Here is a 23,247-nt window from a genome sequence, read left to right as displayed (position 1 = left end):
TGGCAGAAATCCAATTAACAACAACGAACTACGGAAGCATCTATATTACGACCATGAACTATGAAAATAGTTTACTTTACCCTCTCGACCTAATTTGAAGTGGTTTAAATCTGATGTGGACCCAGTAGACAAGTCTATGCGGGTCCAAGAAGAGATTGACATCCTCTTTGCCTCTCTCTTTCTTCTTCCCCAAAATGAATCAGTCTATATGTAGGGAACATCACACCCTGTTCCATTTAATGAGTTCTGTCACTGAACCTTGGACACCTTATTAAGAATTTTTAAGAATGACAAAGAGCTCAAGGGAGAAAAATTGTTCACATCGATGCCACATCATTCAAAACACACGTGTGGCACAAATCTCAACCAAAACCACCTGCCAGACCAAGCGAGAGGTAAATTGAACTGTTCTCCTAGTTCAGGGTTGTAAATAAACAATTTCCTTGTTCAGGGTTCAAAATCAGTCTTTTCTGGAGTTCGCGGTTGAAGACTAAAATATGGAGATGGATGTCTTTTTTTTTAGAAAAGGAGGATGTACCCCTGGCCTCTGCATCTGGACGATGCATGCAGCCATTTTATTAATTATTCACAAAGACCATACAAGGTGATAATCAATAAGCCTGAAGCCACCATCTTGGCAACGCCTGTTGCTACTCCTATCCCCTTGATGAAGGTGTGCCGAATGTCCGGGCCTAATACCAAACAGACATCGCACCAAAACCTAACATCTAAAGCCGGATGCCCCATCCAAGCCACTACTTGGACTGGGTCATACACCGGTCCGGCACACTCCCAGTGAGCACCGCACGCTGCAAGGGCCGTCACCTCCATCTTCCATCTATTCATCCTTAGAGCAGAACTGATGCACCGACCTTGCCAGGCATCTCTGCCATCGATGCCAGACAGTGTCGTCCTCCTGCACGAGTCCGCCAACCCACATCGGACGCCGGGACTCCACTGCGCCACGCTGCCGAGATCCGTCGGCGTTGATGCGTATGATGAAACACCGCTCCACCTCCTAATACAGATCGCCGCCAACGCCCACCCGCCCACCCAACGGTGTCCATAGTCACACAGCTCCCAAGGCGGCGCCTTCAAGAAGGGAACGACGCCGAAGGCGCCGTCGCCACCCACCGCAGTTAGGGCTTTCACCCGGGAGACAAATGACGCGGTGGAAGTAGAAGCAGATCTGACGAGCATCTCCATGGAGAAGAAAGCGGCGCCCTCGGGCGTCACCGCCGCCGCCGAAAGGTCGACTAGGGATTTCTCCCGATCTGAATCCTCACCTCCGGCTCCGTCCGCATCGAGGATCGGCAAGTCTTGTGACCCAGATCCGTACGGAGAAGCACACCTAGAAGGGGACGAAGGCTACAAGGCGTCCCGATCCAGATCAGGCATCTCCGGGTGAGCCCAACCGCCGGTGTCCCGAATGGCCGGAAGGATCAGACGGAACAGCCAGGTCCGATCCATGGGCTTAGCCCGGATCGCCGCACCGGCTGACCACGCAGAGGCAAGCTCCTCCGAACAGCCGGACGGATCAGGCGGATCTGATCCAGGCGCCTGCCCGAGCGCGAGAAGCTCCCTGCCGCCACCTTCCTTGGCTGCGTCCAAGGCTTGCCCGGCGCCAGCCTCTGGCAGCGGCGAGGAATGGAGGGGACGCGGGGAAGCCTAGCGGCGGTGGCGCGAGATCGCCCCCGTGTCGCCCTAGAGGTGTCGCCCTAATGGAGATGGATGTCTATGTTACAAAAACTAGTACATGGAAAATGTGGGCGTCGCTGAATATATTACACATCAGTGAACTGAAATTGTGGTAAAGTGAACTCCCTTTTTTTCTGACCAAATGGACAGACATTTCTGAAACATGAGTCATTCAATACTGCAAGAAGCAGGTCAAAATACAGTAGTGACAGCACTCTTGCAGAGCATCGACAACAAAGAATTCAGGGGCATCAGTGACAGTCATGACACCCCATGTTCAGCTAGGCCCTTCTATATGGTTCAAGATGCTGAGATAGGCAGAAAATGAGCTCTAGAGCCTTATAATGGTGCACTATCCTCACCATTCAATCTGCTCCAATATTCATGTGGTCCATTTCGTTGTTCATTTTTTGTAGTTTACAAAATTCCTTGAGGGAAATCATCACAACCAAATAACTGAGTCAAAGAAAATCACAATCTCTGGGAATTTTCTGTGTTGTTTTGCAGTTTATCAAGCATCCAATTACTTTACACAAGCAAGCAACTAAATTTTTAACCATGGTGAAGTACCATCGGGTCTGATTTGCGTGATAAGCAATATCTCGATTTATATGTTGTGTATTAGTTAGCACAAACTAATGTACATGAAGAAATTAGCTCTGGATAGTGATCAATGAAAATATATTACCTCTTAAGAAGATTTAAGAAAATACAACAGCCACCGAGGACATTTACGTGTTCCAAGAAAGATGACAAAAGTGAATCATGTGAAAGAGCGCGAAGTATCATGTTCAGTATGTCCTCGATGCATGCTATGTCTTGGCTCCTCTCAACAAATGATATAAGAGCTCCTATATCAGCTGGAGAAATTTTGAGCCTGTGAAATAAGTACAACTATAAGATATCTACATAAGAAATCAAAGGAAAGGGGGAGGGGGGGGGGGGGGGGGTAGAGAGGAGAAAACATCTAAACATCTTTAAAGGATTCTTTTAAAGTTAGACGTGCTTACTTTATGCTCATTTCTGCTAAACTCAGAAGCAGAAGCCGAAGCTTGCGGATTTCTTCTATCTTAGGTCTCTCTCCAATAACTTGTTTAGTAATTGGATGCAGCAGCTTTGAACCAATAACACACTTAGAATCTATCTTTTCCCAATAATATTGGCGCACAATGTCAATAATCCTAGGAAGTCCACATAGTAGTGGTAAAAATCTTCCATCCGTTTCAAAATATTGTATCAGTAAGATATAAAGATCTCTCTGCACTTCATAGTTTGAATATACCCATATTTCTGGATTCAAATAAACTCGTGAAATAGCATCTTTCAGAAGAACTTTAGACATACCTGAATATGCAGAAAAAATATTAATAATATGTAGCTTCGTCAGACACACAGGAAAATATATTATAACACACACACACACACACACAGAGAGAGAGTACCGCAGTTCCGTAACACATCGAACATATACTTCACTGCAGGAAGTGTTTTCATATTTAACAGCTGAGGTGGAGCAGCTTGAAGCAAGAAACCCAGAATGGATAACCCAGAAAGAAGATACATCTGTTGTTGATTTGATACATTTCCATCCAGAACAGACGCGACAAGCTCAATAACTTCAGCTGCCAATTTATCATTGATGACAGATGTATCACAATATTGCCCACCATTAGTTACAGCGTCACAAAATTGAGTGAAGAGAGGAAAAAATACAGAGACTCCTCCAACACAATAAATAATATCCTGTGGCAAGCGTCGTGAACATAACTTTGTCCCGCCGATGATTGTTGCTTCAACTGTGCTTTTGTCAGCACTATCAAGTGCGGATGACACACTGAACAAAGTCTTGCTGTCACTAGCCTGAGAATATGTGGGAAAGAAAAACATTAAGTTAGTCTGAATTCTTTGTAACTCCAAAGAGCCCAAAATCTGCTCAAGGTTGCCCAACATGGAGCGATTTGGACACATATAGCAAACTACATGTTTTTTTCCCAAACTACAGTTTGTGCAGAGTTGCTATGTTTGATTCCCTTAAGTTTATAACTTCATATGCGGTCCAAACTTTCTGAAACTTTTGCTGGGCCAATCCCATTTCCAGTTACACTATCTACTGCACACATGGGCAAACACTACCTGGACTGGAGTGTTACACTTGATGAAATAAGTACAACGTCATGCTTATCAGAAAGAGATTGGAACCTGTGCATTAAGACCAAAAATAATCTTTGATGAGATGCCGTCTCGTGCGTCCAAAATTCCCCTGTACAATGAATCGTCGCCATGGAAGGAGTACATATAACTTGGTCCCAGATTATATATGCCTTTTATTTGCTCTGAGGAGAGAGCATCAGAAAACACATAAACTGGGCCCATTTGACCAGTAAAGGCGAAAGTCCTTTCAAAACCAATAGAATTAGGTTCATCGCCAAGAGGCATCAATTCTGTACCGATGGTGCAGCGGGTCATTACCTCGTTGACTTTTGCATACCTAAAAATAGCAACAATAACTTCTGATTTTACAAGCTTAAAATCAGGGGAAACAAAACTAACAGTATCTCTTTTTTTCCAGAAAAAATAATAATATCATGGCAACATGGCATTGTCTAAACTAGGAAGATATCCAGATAAATTCACCCTATTGCAAAGTCTTGGAAGTTCCCTATGTTACATGGGTGCTTTGAGCCAGACTACACTATGGGTCTACCAATTAGAACTATACATGAGTGAATACTTTAACATATGAAAGTACATGTTGAAGAACCCCAAACCTATCTTTCATCGATGTAACAAGATGAATAAATAATTACTTGTAAACAATATTATGTAATTAGTTTTAATTGGAAAATATGATTAGAATACATTAATGTAGCCACATATTAGGCCCCAATGCAAAATAGATGATGCCAACATCATTGTAAATTACGGATGAAGAATGATTTGCTCACCTACACTTCTCACACGATACTAGCTCCCCATCAACATAGCATCTCAGCTGGCTTCCTCCGGAAAAAGCCCTTCCTATTGTATGAGTAACAGAAAGGAACTTCCACTCCTTTGGTGGGAGCTTGAGTTGTAACAAAACACACTGATGTTTTTTATTGATAGACTGCCAAAGCAGAGAAGAACCAGACTTTAGCATAGGATACAAAAATAAATAGCCTACAAACCAATCATACGGCTACCATGGTGGAAGCAAACATGAAGACCGTCATCATCTGAAATGCCTGTGGCCCAAGATTTAGACCAAAACTAGATGTTGTTCTTTCATGGTTAAAGGCAATGTGATCTATTATTACCACATGGGCTGGCATGTCATGAGTTACACGAATAAAAAGTTCTTCCTCTGCCAGACTGCCACCCACGTCGAGCATGGGCACATCACAGTAACCCGTCAATATATCAAATTCTCACTGCCTTATTCTACACTAGTAGGGATAGAGTTAGAGGGGAAGGGAGTGTCCACAATGGCAAAACTGCTCTGGAGCCAATGCTACAGGGTTAATTTATTTGGTGTTTTTAGTTTAGGGGGATGGGATATTTGGTTTTCTATTTTGGAGAGGTATGGAAATCTCTGCAGGTTTAGAGTAAATATGACCAATTCCTTTGTAAACTCAACGGTATTCTGCATCCACACATTGTAGAATGTAGTTAAAGAATTTTTTTGGATGCAACAGATCTACCTCTATAAATAACTAGTCACAACTCATAAACATCGTATGGAGTTATAAGCAAGAAGAATCAGTGTAATCACACCAAAATTGCTCAATTTAGCCAACATTAGCAACGCGTATTAAAATTTATGGCATAAAGGAACTGGGGTTTTCTCTGAACTTTTATGAAATTAGTAAATATGTTCAGTGAAGTTGTATTTTTTCGAGAAAACGCAAAAGACTTTTTCGTTTCATTGCATTGAAATTATCGTGCCAATTTCCATGAATCCCCATTGAGGCTGTTATTGTGCCAGTTTCCATGTATTTGTGTTAAAATCTGGAAGTTAGATAAACTGTGTTGAGAAAATTATCAAGTGATGTAGTCAAAATGGTGATTTTTGATTATTTGATAGGGCAAAGAAAGATATGGTTCTATCTATATGCTAGCTAGCTAACAGAAGCCATTAATCTGATAAACTGTTTCACAACAATAACTACAATTCAAGTACCTGATTTGACTAAAAATGAGGTAGAAAAACACAATTACCTCATATACTAGAGCACTTTTGCTAAGCATGGCTGAGCACCCCCTTCCATCTTCTGTGGAAAAGGAGAAAAGGCCCATCATACCATTTTCTGGGAAGTTTTCTACCCTCAACCAGCAAGAAAAAGATAGTCCTCTATTATAAGGCCATTGAAATGGAGATTTTATTTCTATACCCTATCAAAGAAAAGGAATATGTCAGACCATCACCACATTATGTATTGTATGCGTGTAGTATCTGTGACTTATAAAATGTTCAAAAGACACATGAAAATGAAAGAGATAAATTGATGTTAGTGGCAGAACATCATGGTCAAATGTTATATGCAACCATAATTAACTCCACACAAGGTAACATATGTCTAGAAACATACAACAGAAGACATGTACAAGTACTAAGATGGCAGAAATTCATCCCCAAAAGGCTAGGAAATCATTAGGAACACTCACACAACTTGCTACCGTGGTTGCATAGCCACACCTTAGTGGTGTCAAACTCTCTACAAACCCATTTTCAGTGCAAAAAAAAAAACTAATTTTCACCCAGGAAACACTGAGAGTTCAAAACTTCACAGCCTGTCACTATTAACATGGATAACAAAACAAAAATATTATAAGTGATAAATAAATATGACAGAACGCACAGAATCATGGCCACTGAACTCAAAAAAAGCTTCTGGGCCCTTTTCTTTGAGCATGTGGCTGAGACTTCTCAAAAGCAAAGAAGTGTGCTTCTGCTTGGCACTAATCTTCTCGCTGCGTAAGAGGGCAAAGATTTTCCGAATATCTTTCCCACATATGCTGTGTGCGCCAATAATCTGAATCAACTCTGCAATTACATTCACTGTATCATCCTTCTCTTCTATTGAAAACCAATCAAGAAGAATACTAAGCAACCCTGCTCTGAAACTATAAGTTCTATTTGTAATGGATTGCTTCAGCAACTGCTGCAATACAACAAGCCCATAATGCTGAAGTGATGTGCTGCTCTGCCAATCAGAAATTGCTGATGTTACAAAAAATGTAAAACATAAATTAAATTTTATCAAAGGATGGTAATCACATCTCTGTGTGCGAGAGAACAGACCTTCTGTAAAATGTTCAAAAGTAATACAACAACGTCTTCGTTCTGAGAAATAAGTTAAGAAAACATTTATGAGAATGATACAAGAATGAAGCACAATAATTAACTGGGCCCAGCAATGATAACATCATGTTAAATTGGTTCAAAGATACTAGCCTTTATAGTTGTTTTCTCATTTATCTCAAATTTCCCATCAACTAGCATATTAAGCAATGCATCCAAGAGCCTCTCACTTGGCAACATTTTGTAATAATCCAATAGCAAGCTCTGTAATGTTTGATAACCCACACCAACTAGCACTCTGAATGCGGCCTGACAAGACAAACCAAGACTAATTAGCACAACAGACAAAAAAAAGCTTAAAACAACGTACAACGATATGATTACCTTTGAGGCATTATTTCCTTCAAGCAGTAAGGTTAACGTCTCAAGGACATTAAGTACCAAGCGCTCACCAGTTGCCTCATTGAAAGTTCCATTTAACAAAGAGATAATATGCAGAAAGCACCCTTCGTTGCGAAATAGATTTTGATAGTACTAGGCAAAAATGGAGTGTAAAAGTGTATTTGTCAACATATTATGTCACTTATAGTAGAAAACAAACACTACTGCTATTTCAATTGCTATATGCCAAGAAATATACGAGAACCTACCATGCGGTCCATCATAATGATCTCTCTCATGCTGACCAGTAGATCAATTAACAATTCCGAATTGACCTTTTCATTTTCATTTGCTTGTGTGAAGTTCTCTAAATATTTGGAGCATAGATGCAACTTTGCAGCATGATCTCGTGCTGAGGATGGAGGCAACTGATTACAATAAATTATAAGAATAATTTAGCTCCAAAAGTTATAACAATATTAACAGAGGGAAATTTGAGATAAAACACAGTTTTACCCTAAATAAGGCAAGAACTTGCTCCAGTACTAGTTTCCGTAGGCTCTCTTCTTCAAATAAGTTGAATAAACACTCAATACATTCAGCATTGTGCAAAACTAGAATTCTTCCATCACTAGATATAGTTACATAATCCTTAAGGAGGTTTACACCTAATTTTAGGCATGTAAGAGTGTGATCAGTTCTGTCCTCAGGTGAAGTCATCTCAATATTTTCTGTCCGAGAACCATCTCTATCGATGGTAATTTCAGGACGAGGCAAATTCCTGGAGTTTCGTAGTCCCTGTGCTTGAAGGCATGCGACCTTAAGGACTCTAGTGATTGCATCCAAGGATATGAATGAATCTAAAGTTTGTTCTGTGGCAAGTTGTAGAATAACACGAAAGCATTTAAGAAGAATGCTGGCCACCACCGCATCTGAAACGCAATGCTCAAGTGCATCCACTAGTGCTGAGCATTCTGGCTACAAACAACGAAAATAATATAATAAGAAAAAGAACTCAAAATAATAGAAATATCATTATTACAGAATAATATAAAATATAAGGTAACAGAAGTGAAAAGACTGTACCAGATTATATGTGTTTTCATTAAGTGTCGCAGCAAATTCCAGAAAGGAAATAGCTTCCACTTGAAGAATGTTAACATCAGTCCGATATGAGCTTTGAGAATCAGTTGCTGTCCTATTATTTCTGACATTGTCATTTTGGTTCTCTGTACCAATATGAAATTGGATGTCTTCCACAGATGACCCAACATAGAAACAGTCTTCGGAGAATATCAAGTCCCATACACCTTCCTCTCGAAAAGCTGTGAGTAGAGCTGGCGCTGAAACAAGAACCCTTCTGAATGTACGGATCGTGTAAATTTGAATGGTTTTGGCTAATATCCTGTAGTGTGAGTCACATCATACAGGGAGCATTTTGTCATTAAATGAGTTGGGAAAAGGTAATCTTCAAAGCTTCAAACATACAGATCTTCAATGAATTCAACTTAAAAAAAACAATCTACAATGTACAGCAGTTTCTGTAGCGTCAAACTAATCCACTGCATAGGTAACAGTTGCAGTATAAACTAGAACAGTTTTTATGGGGTGTACTACAGAATATTGTTAGTCACTTGCCCAATAACTAATAGATTGAAGTCGGGTTTGACTGACATATTGATCATTGCATGTTACTCCCTCCGTCCCATAATATAAGAGTGTTTTTGACACTACACTAGTGTAAAAAAGGCTCTTACATTATGGGACGGAGGGAGTAGAATTTAGCTTCAGAAAATATCAGCTAAACTCCATGGTTGCTAAAATGCATTAGCTTCAGATATCTTCCATGGAGCAAATGAAGCAGCTAGGTAGCATTGAACGAAGTAACAGAACACTGTAGTTAACTATTCTAGCTGAAGAGAATATTCATGCCAGTACATTTAAAACTTACTTTATATGGCTTGGTAATTCCGATTCACAAGCACAAGCTTTGATGCAAAGAAAGACTGTTAGGAGAACCCTTATCATCCATCTAACAGATTGCTCCTGATAAGCTGATGGGATGGATGCCGAAATTTGGTTGATAGCAGTTTCATCAGAACAGCATTTTACGACATTTGAGGGGAGAATAAAAGAGCAAAGGGCAATGCTCAACTTTAGAGAATAGTCATTCCATTCTGTTATTTTAAGAAAATGAACTGGACCAGAGATAGAATTTAATGCAAGAAGAGTTTTTGTAGTATCCTTTTGCCGGTGAGACTCCTGAATCATAAATGCAGGCCAACTGATGCTATTTGCAAATTTATGCACCAATCCATTTTCGCATAAAAATTCCAAGTTGTTGACATTGCCAAATCTGAACAGCAGTCAAGGACCAAATATGGGGAAAATACTAAAACAGTATAATATCGAAGTTTAAATGCACTATTAAATTCTTCAATATTATTGTAAGTCTTTTCTTTCAAAGAAAACACAACAGGCCTTGCGCCTCGACGCATTGATAGAAGGAATAGAATTTGTCAAGAAAATGCATAAACAACACTCTTTTTTTTCTTGGTAGAGCATAGTCAAAACGTACATTAATCTGTCCAATGATAAAGATTAGCACAGCATATTGATGTTCTTTATGTTTAGAGAAGCGTATTAATATTCTGAAAATATTGTGATCACCAATTAAAAGTAGTTTAGAGCACAGGATACACTGCCTCACTCAGAATTTCCAGATATAGTAGCTGCAGAAGAAGAATTTCACCCCTATAAAAGCATGGTAATGTCAGAACATAAAAGTGGGGATGAAATATATAAGGTGAGCTAGCACAGTAGAGCTGAACTCTTAACCTAGCAGGTTCTCATCCTAATATTTCACAGCAGATTTTTCAGAAACAAATTGTTCATTGCAGAACTTTCCTGTTATCACCCGTAATAGAGCTTGCAAATTTTCTACAAGTTGTACAAGCAATTGGAGAAAATTTAATGAAAAAGTAGTAAACAAATGTAAGACGTTTTAGGTCACTAAAATAGTGACCTAAAATGTCTTACATTTCTTTACAGAGGATGTAAATAACAGTCTAAACACTAAGTCTGATGTATGAGTGTATATGATTTAAAGAACTGCAACTGTATGTTCCACATTGTCAACCACTCTGCCCCATAAATTTGTCGGAAAAAAATAGATATCAAATTTGAAAACTAATATCATAGATAACATTTATATTTTGAAACTGACACTCAAAAACGAAAATGCCAAACTTAACGATTTCAAGTAAATTTTAGTTTCAATTTGAATATGGAATGGATATAGAAATTCCGCATTCACATTATATATGTGCTAAAATTAAATAAAATGGCATCTTTAACTTAATAGTGAATTTTGATACGATTTTTTGCAAAGCAATGTTGCATTTTGACTTTTGCAATATAATTTTAACTGGGAACTAGAAAACTCTTAGGTATATGTAGTTTGCATCTTAACCAGAATGTTTGCCATTATGGGTATAATACGAGAGCATAAGGTAAGGAAATATGAAATGAAAAACAGAAGTATTGTAGGTACACCTTTCATCTCTTGATATAGATGAATGCTTTGAAACTGAAAATTTATTTGAAGGAAGTCCTAATCCATCTAGTAGAATTTCCAGCCCACCAATGCTTCTGAAATGATTCTGTGCATGGGTACCAGATATAGTTGATCTAAGGGTGCACAAAGTGGTAAAATGAAGTGAGAGATCAGTCCACTGCTCTTTCAAATTCAGCCTCTGAATGACCCGTAACAGTTCTGCAGTAACATTTCTATGTTTTATCAAATAATAAAAATGATAGAAATTCAATAAGAGACATATGATGACATTGTAAATTACAGATGGATCCACCGGCAAACATCTATAGGCATTCACTGCTTGTGGTCCATGGTGCTTACAACTTTGTACTAAAGTTATACTAGAGCAGTGTCAATTAATTTCGATCGGAGGGAGTAGTGCTATTTTGTTCTTCACTACTTTCGTTCTTAAACACAAAAGATTGAAGTAGAAGTATGATTTTCCATCTATCAATAAAAAGCTAACTTTAATCAGTGAACTGTGCAGACAATGTCTATGCCCTTTTCTGTAATTGGTATCCCTTTACACATCAGGATTCTCCCTAAGTCCTCTCTTAGTTTAAAAAATACCAAGTATAAATCATCAATGAGGAGTACTTAACATAAGGCTCCTAACAGCAAACCTTCAATCATCGACATTTGAAACTTCTAGAATCTATTGTCAAGGAAGAACGAAGGCTTTATATGACAATCCAGTAAAGTAAACAACAGATACTACTGCACTAATGTATGTTTGAGAAAAAACTTGCAGAATTTCAATTTTGATAAACAGCTAAAGGGCAACTTTACCTACTAACCGATTGACACAACCAGCTTCCAGCACAAGAATAATAGCCTTTTGCTGCCAATGTTGAAGTGCATCAGGAATGGTGTTTTCTGGAATACTTGGAGAAACCGTAGCCAAATAACTGCTCGATCGGACATATTTAGTAGTATCGACAAAATAGGGGTCCCTTGTAGCAGTTGGTTCCAACTTCATGAAATTTGAAATTATTGTGATTATGCATATGAGTATCTTTAGCATCATCCTTGTATTTTCTACTGCTTGATCTGAAGATTGGTCATCTACAGCATGCAAACTGTTCAAGGCTTTCAGCTGATCAACAGCGGCTGAATATACCAAAGACGAAAGAGTTATTTAAAATTTTGCATAGTGACCCATCAAAATCAGATGCAGGAAAGTATAGGTAAGCTAACAAGAAATAATGGTACAACTGGAACATTTAGTAACGAAAATAAGAAATTATAGTTGAACATAGAACAAGTAATCGAACACATATCCAGCACCCAGAGATAATTCTCGGAATGTACCAACATCTGAAGAGAAATGCTACCTTTTAATAGAGAAGTAACCTTCTGCACGCCACCATAATAGCTAAATACTCTACAATTATGCACGGAGCGAGTCAGAATAGTCAGGCACTCCAGGACATGCAATCTTTCAGCGCTTAATTCCAGGGGTTCTAGTTGGTCCGAATGCTTTGGAGAAGATTCTGGACTGGTGCCACCTAATAATGCAATACAGGAGCAGATGTGAATCCATTTATCACAGTAAGAGCCAAAATCACAAACAGTATCATAAAAAATCAGCAACACATTCCCATGTAATAGTACATGCTCCCATAGCATTGATGTATTTTGGTTAAGGCATTTGCTCGTATAACCTCACTAGAACTCGAATTTATCATGTACAGCACTGCCTGCAGACAAATGCCTGAATACTGCAGTAATAATTTAGCATGAGTGGTGATCCGGTATGACATGGATGTTGGGGTAACATTGGTTAATGCTAAATTTGGTATGTTAGCGGCATTTGGAAAGAGAACTTTTCTCTTTTCGATATACTAGCTACATAAGACCATCTTGCACACAAACATAACAATGAAATCCTATAAAAATTGGTCAGGATTTCCACACCGAAATAGATTCCACATCGGAGGACAACACACCACAGCCCAACTGCACAACAATAGAAAAGTAGTCCTTAAGCACACTGACTCAACAAAAGAAGCAAAAGGTGTTGGACTGACGGAAGCACTAGTTGCTAGCTGACACCTAACTTAAGTAGGTTACTTACAGCAATAGGATTAAAACTACGGAACTTTTGTTATTGTCTCTAAGTGAAGCTCTATGATTACTTTTTGTTGTCGGACAATGCACACTCTCTTCTCTTTGGTCACTATATTATGTCCACTAACGGCATCAAAGGACCATGCTACCTCTCTTACATTTGCTCTGAAAATTTAAAGATCAAAAAAGGAGAAGTTAGCCCTGCCTACTAGCATTATTGCTGGCAAGACCATTCTACTGCTTTGCTTTTACTTAAATGAGTCAAACTACATGTGACCTAAGGGCATCTCCAAAGCGGATCCTCAAACCGCCCGCATACGCGGTTCTGACATGTTTTTCCATCCAACAATGTCCTGTATCCGTCCGCCGACCGGTCCGGACGCACTTTTTCCCGCAAACCCAAGACAAACGTGTGGGGGGGGGGGGGGCTTTGTGGGAGTCCAGACGGCAGCCACGTAGGCCCGAAACCCCCACCAAAACCGCTCTCGGACCCCACGCCTCCATCCTCCCTTCTTTGTCTGCATCCGTTTCCTCTCTTGCCATCGCCGCCGCTCCACCACCCCGGCCGCCCCACCACACCCCTGCTGGAAGTCGACAGGTCCGTCACCTCCGATGGTACACCCCGGGCTCAACACCGCTTCTCCTCTACCGTGTTCCACACTTCTCCTCCGACCGCCGCACAGGTACCATCCGCTTGTACGATACTCACCATGCCTGCCATTTGTTCAGTGAAATGCCCGTGCTAAAAAATTTATCCCTTCTTCTTTGAAGCAATGGATTCGGATATGGAGTACATATACGAGCACTATGTTGAGTCATCCGACGGCTCGTCCGACGAGGACTACAAGGATGAAACGGTGATGATGCAGGCGGTCCTTGCAGACACGGAGTGTGTGGAAGAGCATGTTCTCAATTTCAAGGGATCGATCAAGGGTCATCGAGTGCTCAACCGCAATAGGGCACGCGGCCATTTGACGCTGATGGACGACTACTTTGCCTTCGATGCCCTCTTTGCTGACAATTTTCACAGGCGCTTCCGGATGCGCAAAAATGTCTTCGATCGTCTCTACCATTGCGTCCGATCCTTTGATGACTACACCATCCTGAAGGACGCTGTGGGAAGGATTGGGTTCTCTGGTTACCAGAAGTGCACGGCCGCATTGTGGATGCTTGCATATGGCATGACCGGCGCTTCCGGATGCGCAAAAATGTCTTCGATCGTCTATACCATTGCGTCCGATCCTTTCATGACTACACCATCCTGAAGGACGCTGTGGGAAGGATTGGGTTCTCTGGTTACCAGAAGTGCACGGCCGCATTGTGGATGCTTGCATATGGCATGACCGGTGATTCGCGGGACAAATACCTACAAAAGTCTGAGAGCACATGCAGAGATGTCATGGTCAGGTTTGCAATGCCGTGGTCGAGGTGTTTGGACCCCAATACCTTAGATAACCAACTGTGACAGACACCAAGAGGCTCTTGGCAATTTCGAAAGCAGGAGGGTGGTCAGGTTTCCGCAAATCTCTTGACTGCATGCATTGGAAATGGAAGAACTGCCCAAAAGCTTTACTAGGGCAATATCAGGGTCATGTTAAGAAGCCCACCATCATTCTTGATGCAGTTGCATTAAATGATCTTTGGATTTGGCTAGCACCACTGTTTGCTAGGCTGACTGTAGGAGAAGCTTCTCTTGCCACTATACTGTCAATGGGCATGAGTACAACATGGGCTACTATCTGGTTACGACATCTATCCTTCGTGGGCTACCTTTTGAACACCATCTCTAACTCAGTTGGTCAGAAGAAGTCTCACTTTGCTCAAAGACAAGAAGCACCTAGAAAGGAGGTTGAGAGGGCATTTGGAGTTCTGCAAGCACGTTTTGTAGTTGTTCGTGGACATGCTAAACAATGGGATCCAGAGACCTTGTGGGAGGTGATGACATGTTTTGTGATATTGCATAAACATGATCGTGCAAGATGAGGGTGGCCATGCTGCTGCAGGTCTTGAATTTGAGAACATGGGTGATCTTATGGAATTTCCAGACAAGAATCCGACCACATTTGAAGAGTTTGTTCAAATGCATCAACAAATTCGGCATCAAGCAACTCACAAGCAACTGAAGGAAGATCTGATTGAGCATCTATGGGTGGTCAAAGGGGAGAATGATGTTGGAGTGTAATATTTGAACAACCGCTGCATTTGAAGCTAAACTGAAATTTTATATGCGGCTATTTCAGCGTGCGGACTTTAAAAAAAATGGGGCCGGATGTACGCGGATAGCATTGGATGGCCGGCTCCGGCATGTGTGTCTGCGGATGGATGCGGGACGAAATTTGCAGGTCGGTGTTGGAAATGCCCTAGCCCTAATAATGAAAAAACAATAAAACCACAAGAGTGCATCTTTTAGTGGCTAGAAAAACAGCAAAGCTGCGCTTTGTAGCAAAAGCGTCAAAGAAGTTACTGTGATACCCCATCCCATTAGTGGAGGCCCATGTGGTCCAAGTATAGTTGTATGGTGGAATTAGTCTAACATGGAGAGTTTAGATACAATTGGACCAACATATATGTCATTGTGTTCCAAACTTACGACCTCTGGGTTAAGCCTTTTCCATTAAGACAGGATGAGAGTGTAAGAGGGGTGCTACGCATACATGGTCCAGCCCTACAGGTGGAGTAAGCATTAAGAAATTTGGGCTAGCATGTTACCGTTACGATCTTTTCTCAACACCTAATTCCAAACTTCTCAAGTCCCATGTATAATAGAACATTTATATATACTATGAACATAAATAGTAGGTGGGCCCTTGTATAGCGCGACTTGAGAAGTGGAGCGGTATCCCACTATAGACTCGCCATATAGTAGAGGCACTTACTTTCAGTGATAGTTGAAGTTATTAGAGAAATTTCCTGGATCAGAATAAGAATGACCTCAGAAGGATGCCCATAAGAGCATCCAACGACTGTTTCATCAGATCCCAATTCTTGCATAACCAATTCTTCAATATGGTATGGACCCCAGTCTCTGAATGTTTGTACGAATTGTAAGACAAAAATTTGCAGTGATTTCTCCTTTTCCTCCTGTAAAAATTATTGCAAAGAGATACAAGATATAGTACTGACTGAATTGCTAATAAATACACTAATTAGTTTATCATAAAGCACAAGTACATACAGCTATGTCTAATACTCCCTCCGTCCCAAAATTCTTGTCTTAGATTTGTCTAAATGCGGATGTATCTAGTTACGTTTTAGTGTTAGATACATCCGTATCTAGACAAATCTAAGACAAGAATTTTGGGACGGAGGGAGTACTTAACAGAAATCGAATCATATTTATCAATCACTGTTGTTACTGCTAAGCTTCATGCACTAAGCAACGCTGGCTCGAGAGGCCTATACATGGACACAAAGGGGGGGGACAAGAATTTTGGATAAATTGTGAAGCCAGGACTTGAACTCAAGACCTTGGACCTTGATACCATTTTAAGCTTCATGCACTAGCCAATGCAACCAAAAGTCCGAACCGATGAAAAGAGCTAGGCAATCCACATATACATTTAACACCCCTCTCACGTGTGACGCGGAAGTCAACACGTGAATAGACTCAGAGGTATGGCTCAAGAGGCTTATATACCGACACAGATGGGGGACAGCAACAATTTTTGAATAAATTGCGAAAGCCAGGACTTGAACTCAAGACCTTAGGCCCCAATAGCATATTAAGCTTCATGCACTAGCCAATGCAACCAAAAGTCCAAACTGATGGAAAGGGCTAGGCAATCCACATATACACTTCAACAGTTACAACACTTAAGGCTTTGAATGTTATATTTCTTGAAAAACAAAGTTGTACATTGTAGCTTCAAACAACATGTGTGAATACAATTATCATCATACTGGGAGTAGTTCTAATTCGAAGTGCAAATCGACTTGAAAGTTAAGCATTCAACCTTGTTACAACACAAACCAACTCTAAGCCCAATGGACAAACAAGTAGACACAGCCAAATGGAAGTATTAAACTTCACGTTTGGCTTTAAAATATAAGTTTTGTCTATAGATATTATGTCTATTTGATACTTCTCACGTGTTGCACTAAGACAGGAAATTACTCAGTAATGAAATGGATAAGAGCCGAAACACAAACATTAAGTAAACATGACTAGTCCTTTATCCTCGTACGTTACATCAAAGTATAGAGACAATACATCTAACAAAAGTAGACTGGACATCTTTGTCAGGTGTACATTCCTAATTATGAAAAGGGTTGTTCAAGACTCCCTCCTCATACGTTACATCAAAGTATAGAGACAATACAACAAACTAGCAAGCTTCAGGGAAATACCTTATCATGGGCATTCTCGTACTTCTGCCAAAGTGTACTTAAGACTCCCTCCTCAGTGCTATCACTAGAACGAGATGAAAAATAATGAGAACCAATCATGATGATGTGCACATAACAATCAAGTCGTTTGATGATATATTTTCTGTATGAACCATTACAGACTATATGATACAGTGTCAAATGTACCAGAATATTAAACAATTTCCTAACTGGCAAGCATATGGTGTGCTGTTCCACGTAATGTCATGGAAGGCAGGTATTGTGTTGCACCAACATATCCCAATCATTAAATAAGAAAGGAGTTCATGGAGTTAAAATCAGTCAATGCATTACTGTCTTTAATGCTTTTGTAACATGAACACCTGCTCCACGGTCCATGGTAGCCATGGTTGCACGCTCAATGTAAACCATATGTATAACCATTTTAAAACAACTCGGAAGCGGTGGATGTATTATACAGGGAATGCAGGCAAGTTAAAAAGGCCCTAATACTAGTAACCAGACAGCAGCAAGTGAATAAATGTGGTTTTCCTTAGGTGGAACGGAATGCTTTCGCCTGGCTTATAAAGCACAAAACTGGAACAGCAAATGCAAGTAGTGCAGCTCAGGATATGAGCTTACAGTACAAGTTCAGGCTCAACTCAGTGAATAAATTTCATAGCTCTTCTCTAGGAAAAATTCATAGCTGGACACTAAAACAAAAGCCCCAGCACTACTCAGAATCCACACTGAGTTACCCCCATCGCGTCGGCATCGTTCTCCTATAACATGCATTTCCCACAGTTCATGAACCCGTGGACATTACTGTGACAACAGAGACAGATGAAAATCGCACCCACATTTTTGCGAACAGGACACGCACCAGCTCCCATCACTAGAGGCTAGGTCACGTACGGGCAAGCGGGGACACGCGCGCGAATCGAGCCATCGCGCCGCGCGAGCAAGCCGCATGTCCCAATGCGGGACGATGTGATGTACCTGAAGACGACGCGGGGCGCGGGGGCGTCGTCGATGTCGGCGCCGCGGAAGGAGCCGCCGCGGACGGAGGGGGAGGGGGGCGCGGGCGGCCCTGGCTGCGGCGACTTGCGGAGCAGATCGGCGACGCCCCGCACGAGGTTCATCGTTCGCGTCCGGCCGACCGACCCGAGCCTGCGGCTACCAGCACCGGCGCATCACCACCACCGGCCGGCGAACTCGATTCGAATCCGGGCGAGGCGCGATCTCAATGCGGGGGGCGGGGGAGACCGCGAGCGAGGGGCGGAAATTTTCTCCGACGGGAGTGTGCGTGCGGGCGTGCGACGCGTGCGCCGAGCTCGCGCCTATGTTTAGACCCCGCGAAATGGAGGGAGAGTGGAGAAGGGGACTGGGATTTGCGAAGGGGGAGGAGGGGAGGAGGGGCTGGAGATTTGGGGGAGGGAGGGGAAAGATTAGGGGCCGTTTTGGAAAAGTGGCCTCTAATCCGATGGCTATTTCAAGCTGATCGCTCCCCCCCTGTGTTCGCGTCTTGCGCGCTTTACGCAGAACGGTGATGAAGGCGTAATTTATCTGGTACGTTTTCTGTTCTTTCGATGCATCTTTTCCTTTCCTTCATGGACGGTAATAATCGACGAATGATCCATCGAAGACAAATACAACCGAGTTGTGTGAGATCCGCCGGAGACAAACCTTCGCACGCCCATCAGCGATGCTGGAAAAACCACCAAGGCGGGGCTAGGTGGGGAGGACATTATGTGGAACAGCACCCCACATTCTGTCTTCAGAGAGACGTCACCGCCTCACCTCTCTGAGCAGGACACAAAAATGTTGCACTTTTAGTGACGTTATCGAACTGTTACTTCGACACGGCCGAGCAAGCTTGCATGGGATGTCTCCAGCTGATTTTAAGTGTGCATGGATGCATATGAGATGAAAATGCTGATGTTAAAGTTTCATCAAAATTTAAAATTCAAAATATTTTGTAACTCAAACCGTCAGTCTGATATAAAATCCATTTTCACCATTAAATTCATTGCGGCGAGACCTTCGAAAGTGGATCTCATGTTGGATGTACGTATTGCCTTTGTATGTGGTCTACGCTGCATCGAACAAAGTACCACTCTTGTTCAAAATGGTGTGTACGCGGTTGGTTCGAGTGGTCGGGAGATTTTTATCCAACATGGGTGGCAACATAATATCTGGTTTGGTCCACCATCTCCCTCAACAAGACATAGTTTTGATCCCATGTGACTTTACTGTTGATAGCATATAGTTTTTTTCATTTGTTAGACTATTTGTCTTGAATGTGTACATCCTAAGCTTAGCTTTGCAGAGGTTAGGTGCCGATCACCATGCTTTGTATCCGTTTGATGCTATAATACGAGTAAATAAAATTGCTATTTATAGGTACATATATATGCATCACTGATTCTCACAAAATTATAAACTCACAATGTCACACTCACACACTTGATGACAAACATAATCTTCGGTTTAGTCCACCATCTCTCTCAACATAGATATACTTTCGATCACATGCTAGGTCGTACTCCCTGAGAGTGATGTAGTTATATGGATAGTTGTGACGAGATTTAGTTTTGAAACTGATACAGATGAGTAGACCGGCAACCCACATACTATATGCTAATGGTAGCATATGAACAAATACCCGTAACCCTTTCAATACCGGGTGATAATGCCCGACCTAGAAAAAATAATTGAAATGATACAAAAGAGTTTAAATTATGTACCCGACAACTTTAGCATGAACAACTTCGTACAAACTGCAACACGGTAACTTTTAACCTTCAAGAAGTTGATGAATTAAAGGCACCGTCACGGCTGCTCCTTGCCCCCCGAGACGCTCCGTGTGAAAATCATGATCATGTGGATTGGGCGATGACGGCGCTCTGATGACCCACAAGTATAGGGGATCCCAACAGTCTTTGAGGGTAGTATTTCACCCAAATTTATTGATTCGACACAAGGGAAGCCAAAAATACTTATGAGTCTTAGCAGTAGAGTTGTCAATTCAACCACACATGAAAAACTAATTCTATGCAGCAAAGTATTTAGTAGCACAGTAGTTTGATAGTAACAAAAATAGTAGTAACAGTGATCGTAACAGTTTTGTAGTGATCGTAACAGCAGCAGCAATAGTAGTAACTTAGTAAAGACAATATGATCAAAACGTAGGCATTGGATCAGCAATGGATATTGAGTGTGGATGACATTCATCATATAAAATTCACAACCTAGAGCGATACATAATAGTTCCAATTCATCAACTCAATGTAGGCATGTATTTCGTATGCAGTCATACGTCCTTATAATAAGAATCTGCATAACATTTTTTGTCCTACTGATGACCCACAAGTGTAGGGGATCTATCGTAGTCCTTTCGATAACTAAGAGTGTCGAACCCAACAAGGAGCAGAAGGAAATGATAAGCAGTTTTCAGTAAGGTATTCTCTACAAGCACTGAAATTATCAGTAACAGATAGTTTTGTGATAAGATAATTTGTAACGGGTAACAAGTAATAAAAGTAAATAAGGTGCAACAAGATGGCCCAATCCTTTTTATAGCAAAGGATAAGCCTGGACAAACTCTTATATAAAGGAAAACGCTCCCGAGGACACATGGGAATTATCGTCAAGCTAATTTTCATCACGCTCATATGATTCGCGTTCGGAACTTTGATAATTTGATATGTGGGTGGACCGGTGCTTGGACGCTTCCCTTACTTGGACAAGCATCCCACTTATGATTAACTCCTATTGCAAGCATCCGCAACTACAAAAGAAGTATTAAGGTAAACCTAACCATAGCATGAAACATATGGATCCAAATCAGCCCCTTAGGAAGCAACGCGTAAACTAGGCTTTAAGCTTCTGACACTCTAACAACCCATCATCTACTTATTACTTCTCAATGCCTTCCTCTAGGCCCAAACAATGGTGAAGTGTCATGTAGTCGACGTTCACATAACACCACTAGAGGAGAGACAACATACATCTCATCAAAATATCGAACGAATACCAAATTCACATGACTACTTATATCAAGACTTCTCCCATGTCCTCAGGAACAAACGTAATTACTCACAAATCATATTCATGTTCATAATCAAAGGGGTATTAATATGCATATAGGATCTAAACATATGATCTTCCACCAAATAAACCAACTAGCATCAACTACAAGGAGTAATCAACACTACTAGCAACCCACAGGTACCAATCTGAGGCTTTGGGACAAAGATTGGATACAAGAGATGAACTAGGGTTTTAGAGGAGATGGTGCTGGTGAAGATGTTGATGGAGATTGACCCCCTCCCGATGAGAGGATCGTTGGCGACGACGATGGCGATGATTTCCCCCTCCCAGAGGGAAGTTTCCCCGGCAGAACAGCTCCGTCGGAGCCCTAGATTGGTTCTGCCAAGGTTCCGCCTCGTGGCGGCGGAGTTTCTTCCCGAAAGCTTGCTTATGATTTTTTCCAGGGTAAGAGACTTCATATAGCGGAAAATGGGCACCGGAGGCCTGCCAGGGGGCCCACGAGGCAGGGGGTGCGCCCAGGGGTTAGGGCGCCCCCCCCCACCCTTGTGGCCAGGGTGTGGGCCCCCTCTGGTATTTTCTTCGCTCAGTATTTTTTATTAATCCCAAAAATGACTTCCGTGGAGTTTCAGGACTTTTGGAGTTGTGCAGAATAGGTCTCTAATATTTGCTCCTTTTCTAGCCCAGAATTCCAGCTGCCGGCATTCTCCCTCTTCATGTAAACGTGTAATAACAGCCCATAATGCAATAAATACCGATATAAAAGCATGATGCAAAATGGACGTATCAACTCCCCCAAGTTTAGACCTCGCTTGTCCTCGAGCAGAAGCCGATAACGATAAATATGTCCACATGTTTAGAGATAGAGGTGTCGATAAAATAAAATACGGACATGAGGGCATCATGATTATTCTTATAACAGCAATATATATATATATATATATATATATATATATATATATATATATTGTCATATGATTTATTATGCTCAAGTAATAATCTATTCACAAGGTCAAGTATGAATCAGAGACTTCATTGAGAACCAACAAACTGTAATCTCAATCACTGGAGCAATTGCAATTTATCATAACATCGGAAAGATTCTATGTAAGAGCTTTTCAGCAAGTCCACATACTCAACTATCATTTAGTCTTTCACAATTGCTAACACTCATGCAATACTTGTGGTTACGGAGTTTTAATCGGACACAGAGAAAGATATGGGCTTCCAGTTTCGCCTCCCAACCTTTTACCTCAAGGGTAATGTCAACAATAATGGTTCATACTAACTTATATCCAATTGGATATATATATATATATATATATATATATATATATATATATATATATATCAGGATCTTTCCAACACAATGTTCTTGCCAAAGGATAAAATGTAAAAAGGAAAGGTGAAAATCACCATGACTCTTGCATAAGGGTAGAAGGTAAAAGTAAAAGATAGGCCCTTCGCAGAGGGAAGCAGAGGTTGTCATGCACTTTTGGTTGGATGCACGAAATCTTAATGCAAAAAAACGTCACTTTATATTGCCACTTGTGATATGGACCTTTATTATGCAGTCCGTCGCTTTTATTTCTTCCACATCATAAGATCGTATAAAACTTATTTTCTCCACACTAATAAAGCATACATATTTAGAGAGCAATTTTTATTGCATGCACCGATGACAACTTACTTGAAGGATCTTACTCAATCCATAGGTAGGTACGGTGGACTCTCATGGCAAAACAAGTTTAAGGGATATTTGGAAGCACAAGTAGTATCTCTACTTGGTGCAAAGAATTTGCTTGCATGAGGGAGAAAGGCAAGCTCAACATGTTGGATGATCCAT

The 23,247-nt window shown here is 41.1% G+C and overlaps 1 protein-coding gene across 1 annotated transcript in view; it reads right to left on the bottom strand.

Annotated features, from left to right (window-relative positions):
* Window positions 1-18,720, bottom strand: part of LOC109750536 (BEACH domain-containing protein B) — a 31,399-nt gene extending 12,679 nt beyond the window's left edge. The window contains exons 1-21 of the mRNA XM_020309495.4: window positions 18,351-18,720; window positions 17,373-17,436; window positions 15,902-16,106; window positions 12,290-12,463; window positions 11,745-12,065; window positions 10,916-11,135; window positions 10,061-10,114; window positions 9,312-9,716; window positions 8,447-8,765; window positions 7,877-8,338; window positions 7,630-7,788; window positions 7,364-7,513; window positions 7,133-7,288; window positions 6,980-7,021; window positions 6,537-6,881; window positions 5,896-6,069; window positions 4,644-4,804; window positions 3,898-4,186; window positions 3,141-3,558; window positions 2,709-3,042; window positions 2,387-2,575 (exon numbers count right to left, since the gene is read on the bottom strand). Coding sequence (XP_020165084.1) covers window positions 2,387-2,575; window positions 2,709-3,042; window positions 3,141-3,558; window positions 3,898-4,186; window positions 4,644-4,804; window positions 5,896-6,069; window positions 6,537-6,881; window positions 6,980-7,021; window positions 7,133-7,288; window positions 7,364-7,513; window positions 7,630-7,788; window positions 7,877-8,338; window positions 8,447-8,765; window positions 9,312-9,716; window positions 10,061-10,114; window positions 10,916-11,135; window positions 11,745-12,065; window positions 12,290-12,463; window positions 15,902-16,106; window positions 17,373-17,436; window positions 18,351-18,493 — 4,784 coding nt within the window. The 5' untranslated portion in view covers window positions 18,494-18,720. The remainder of the gene's footprint in view (window positions 1-2,386; window positions 2,576-2,708; window positions 3,043-3,140; window positions 3,559-3,897; window positions 4,187-4,643; window positions 4,805-5,895; window positions 6,070-6,536; window positions 6,882-6,979; window positions 7,022-7,132; window positions 7,289-7,363; window positions 7,514-7,629; window positions 7,789-7,876; window positions 8,339-8,446; window positions 8,766-9,311; window positions 9,717-10,060; window positions 10,115-10,915; window positions 11,136-11,744; window positions 12,066-12,289; window positions 12,464-15,901; window positions 16,107-17,372; window positions 17,437-18,350) is intronic.
* Window positions 18,721-23,247: the final 4,527 nt, after the last annotated feature.

This window comes from Aegilops tauschii, chromosome 7 (assembly GCF_002575655.3).
Source record: "Aegilops tauschii subsp. strangulata cultivar AL8/78 chromosome 7, Aet v6.0, whole genome shotgun sequence".
NCBI lineage: Eukaryota > Viridiplantae > Streptophyta > Magnoliopsida > Poales > Poaceae > Aegilops > Aegilops tauschii.
The sequence above is the reverse complement of the archived record's forward strand: the minus strand, read 5'-3'. Positions and strand labels throughout refer to the sequence as shown.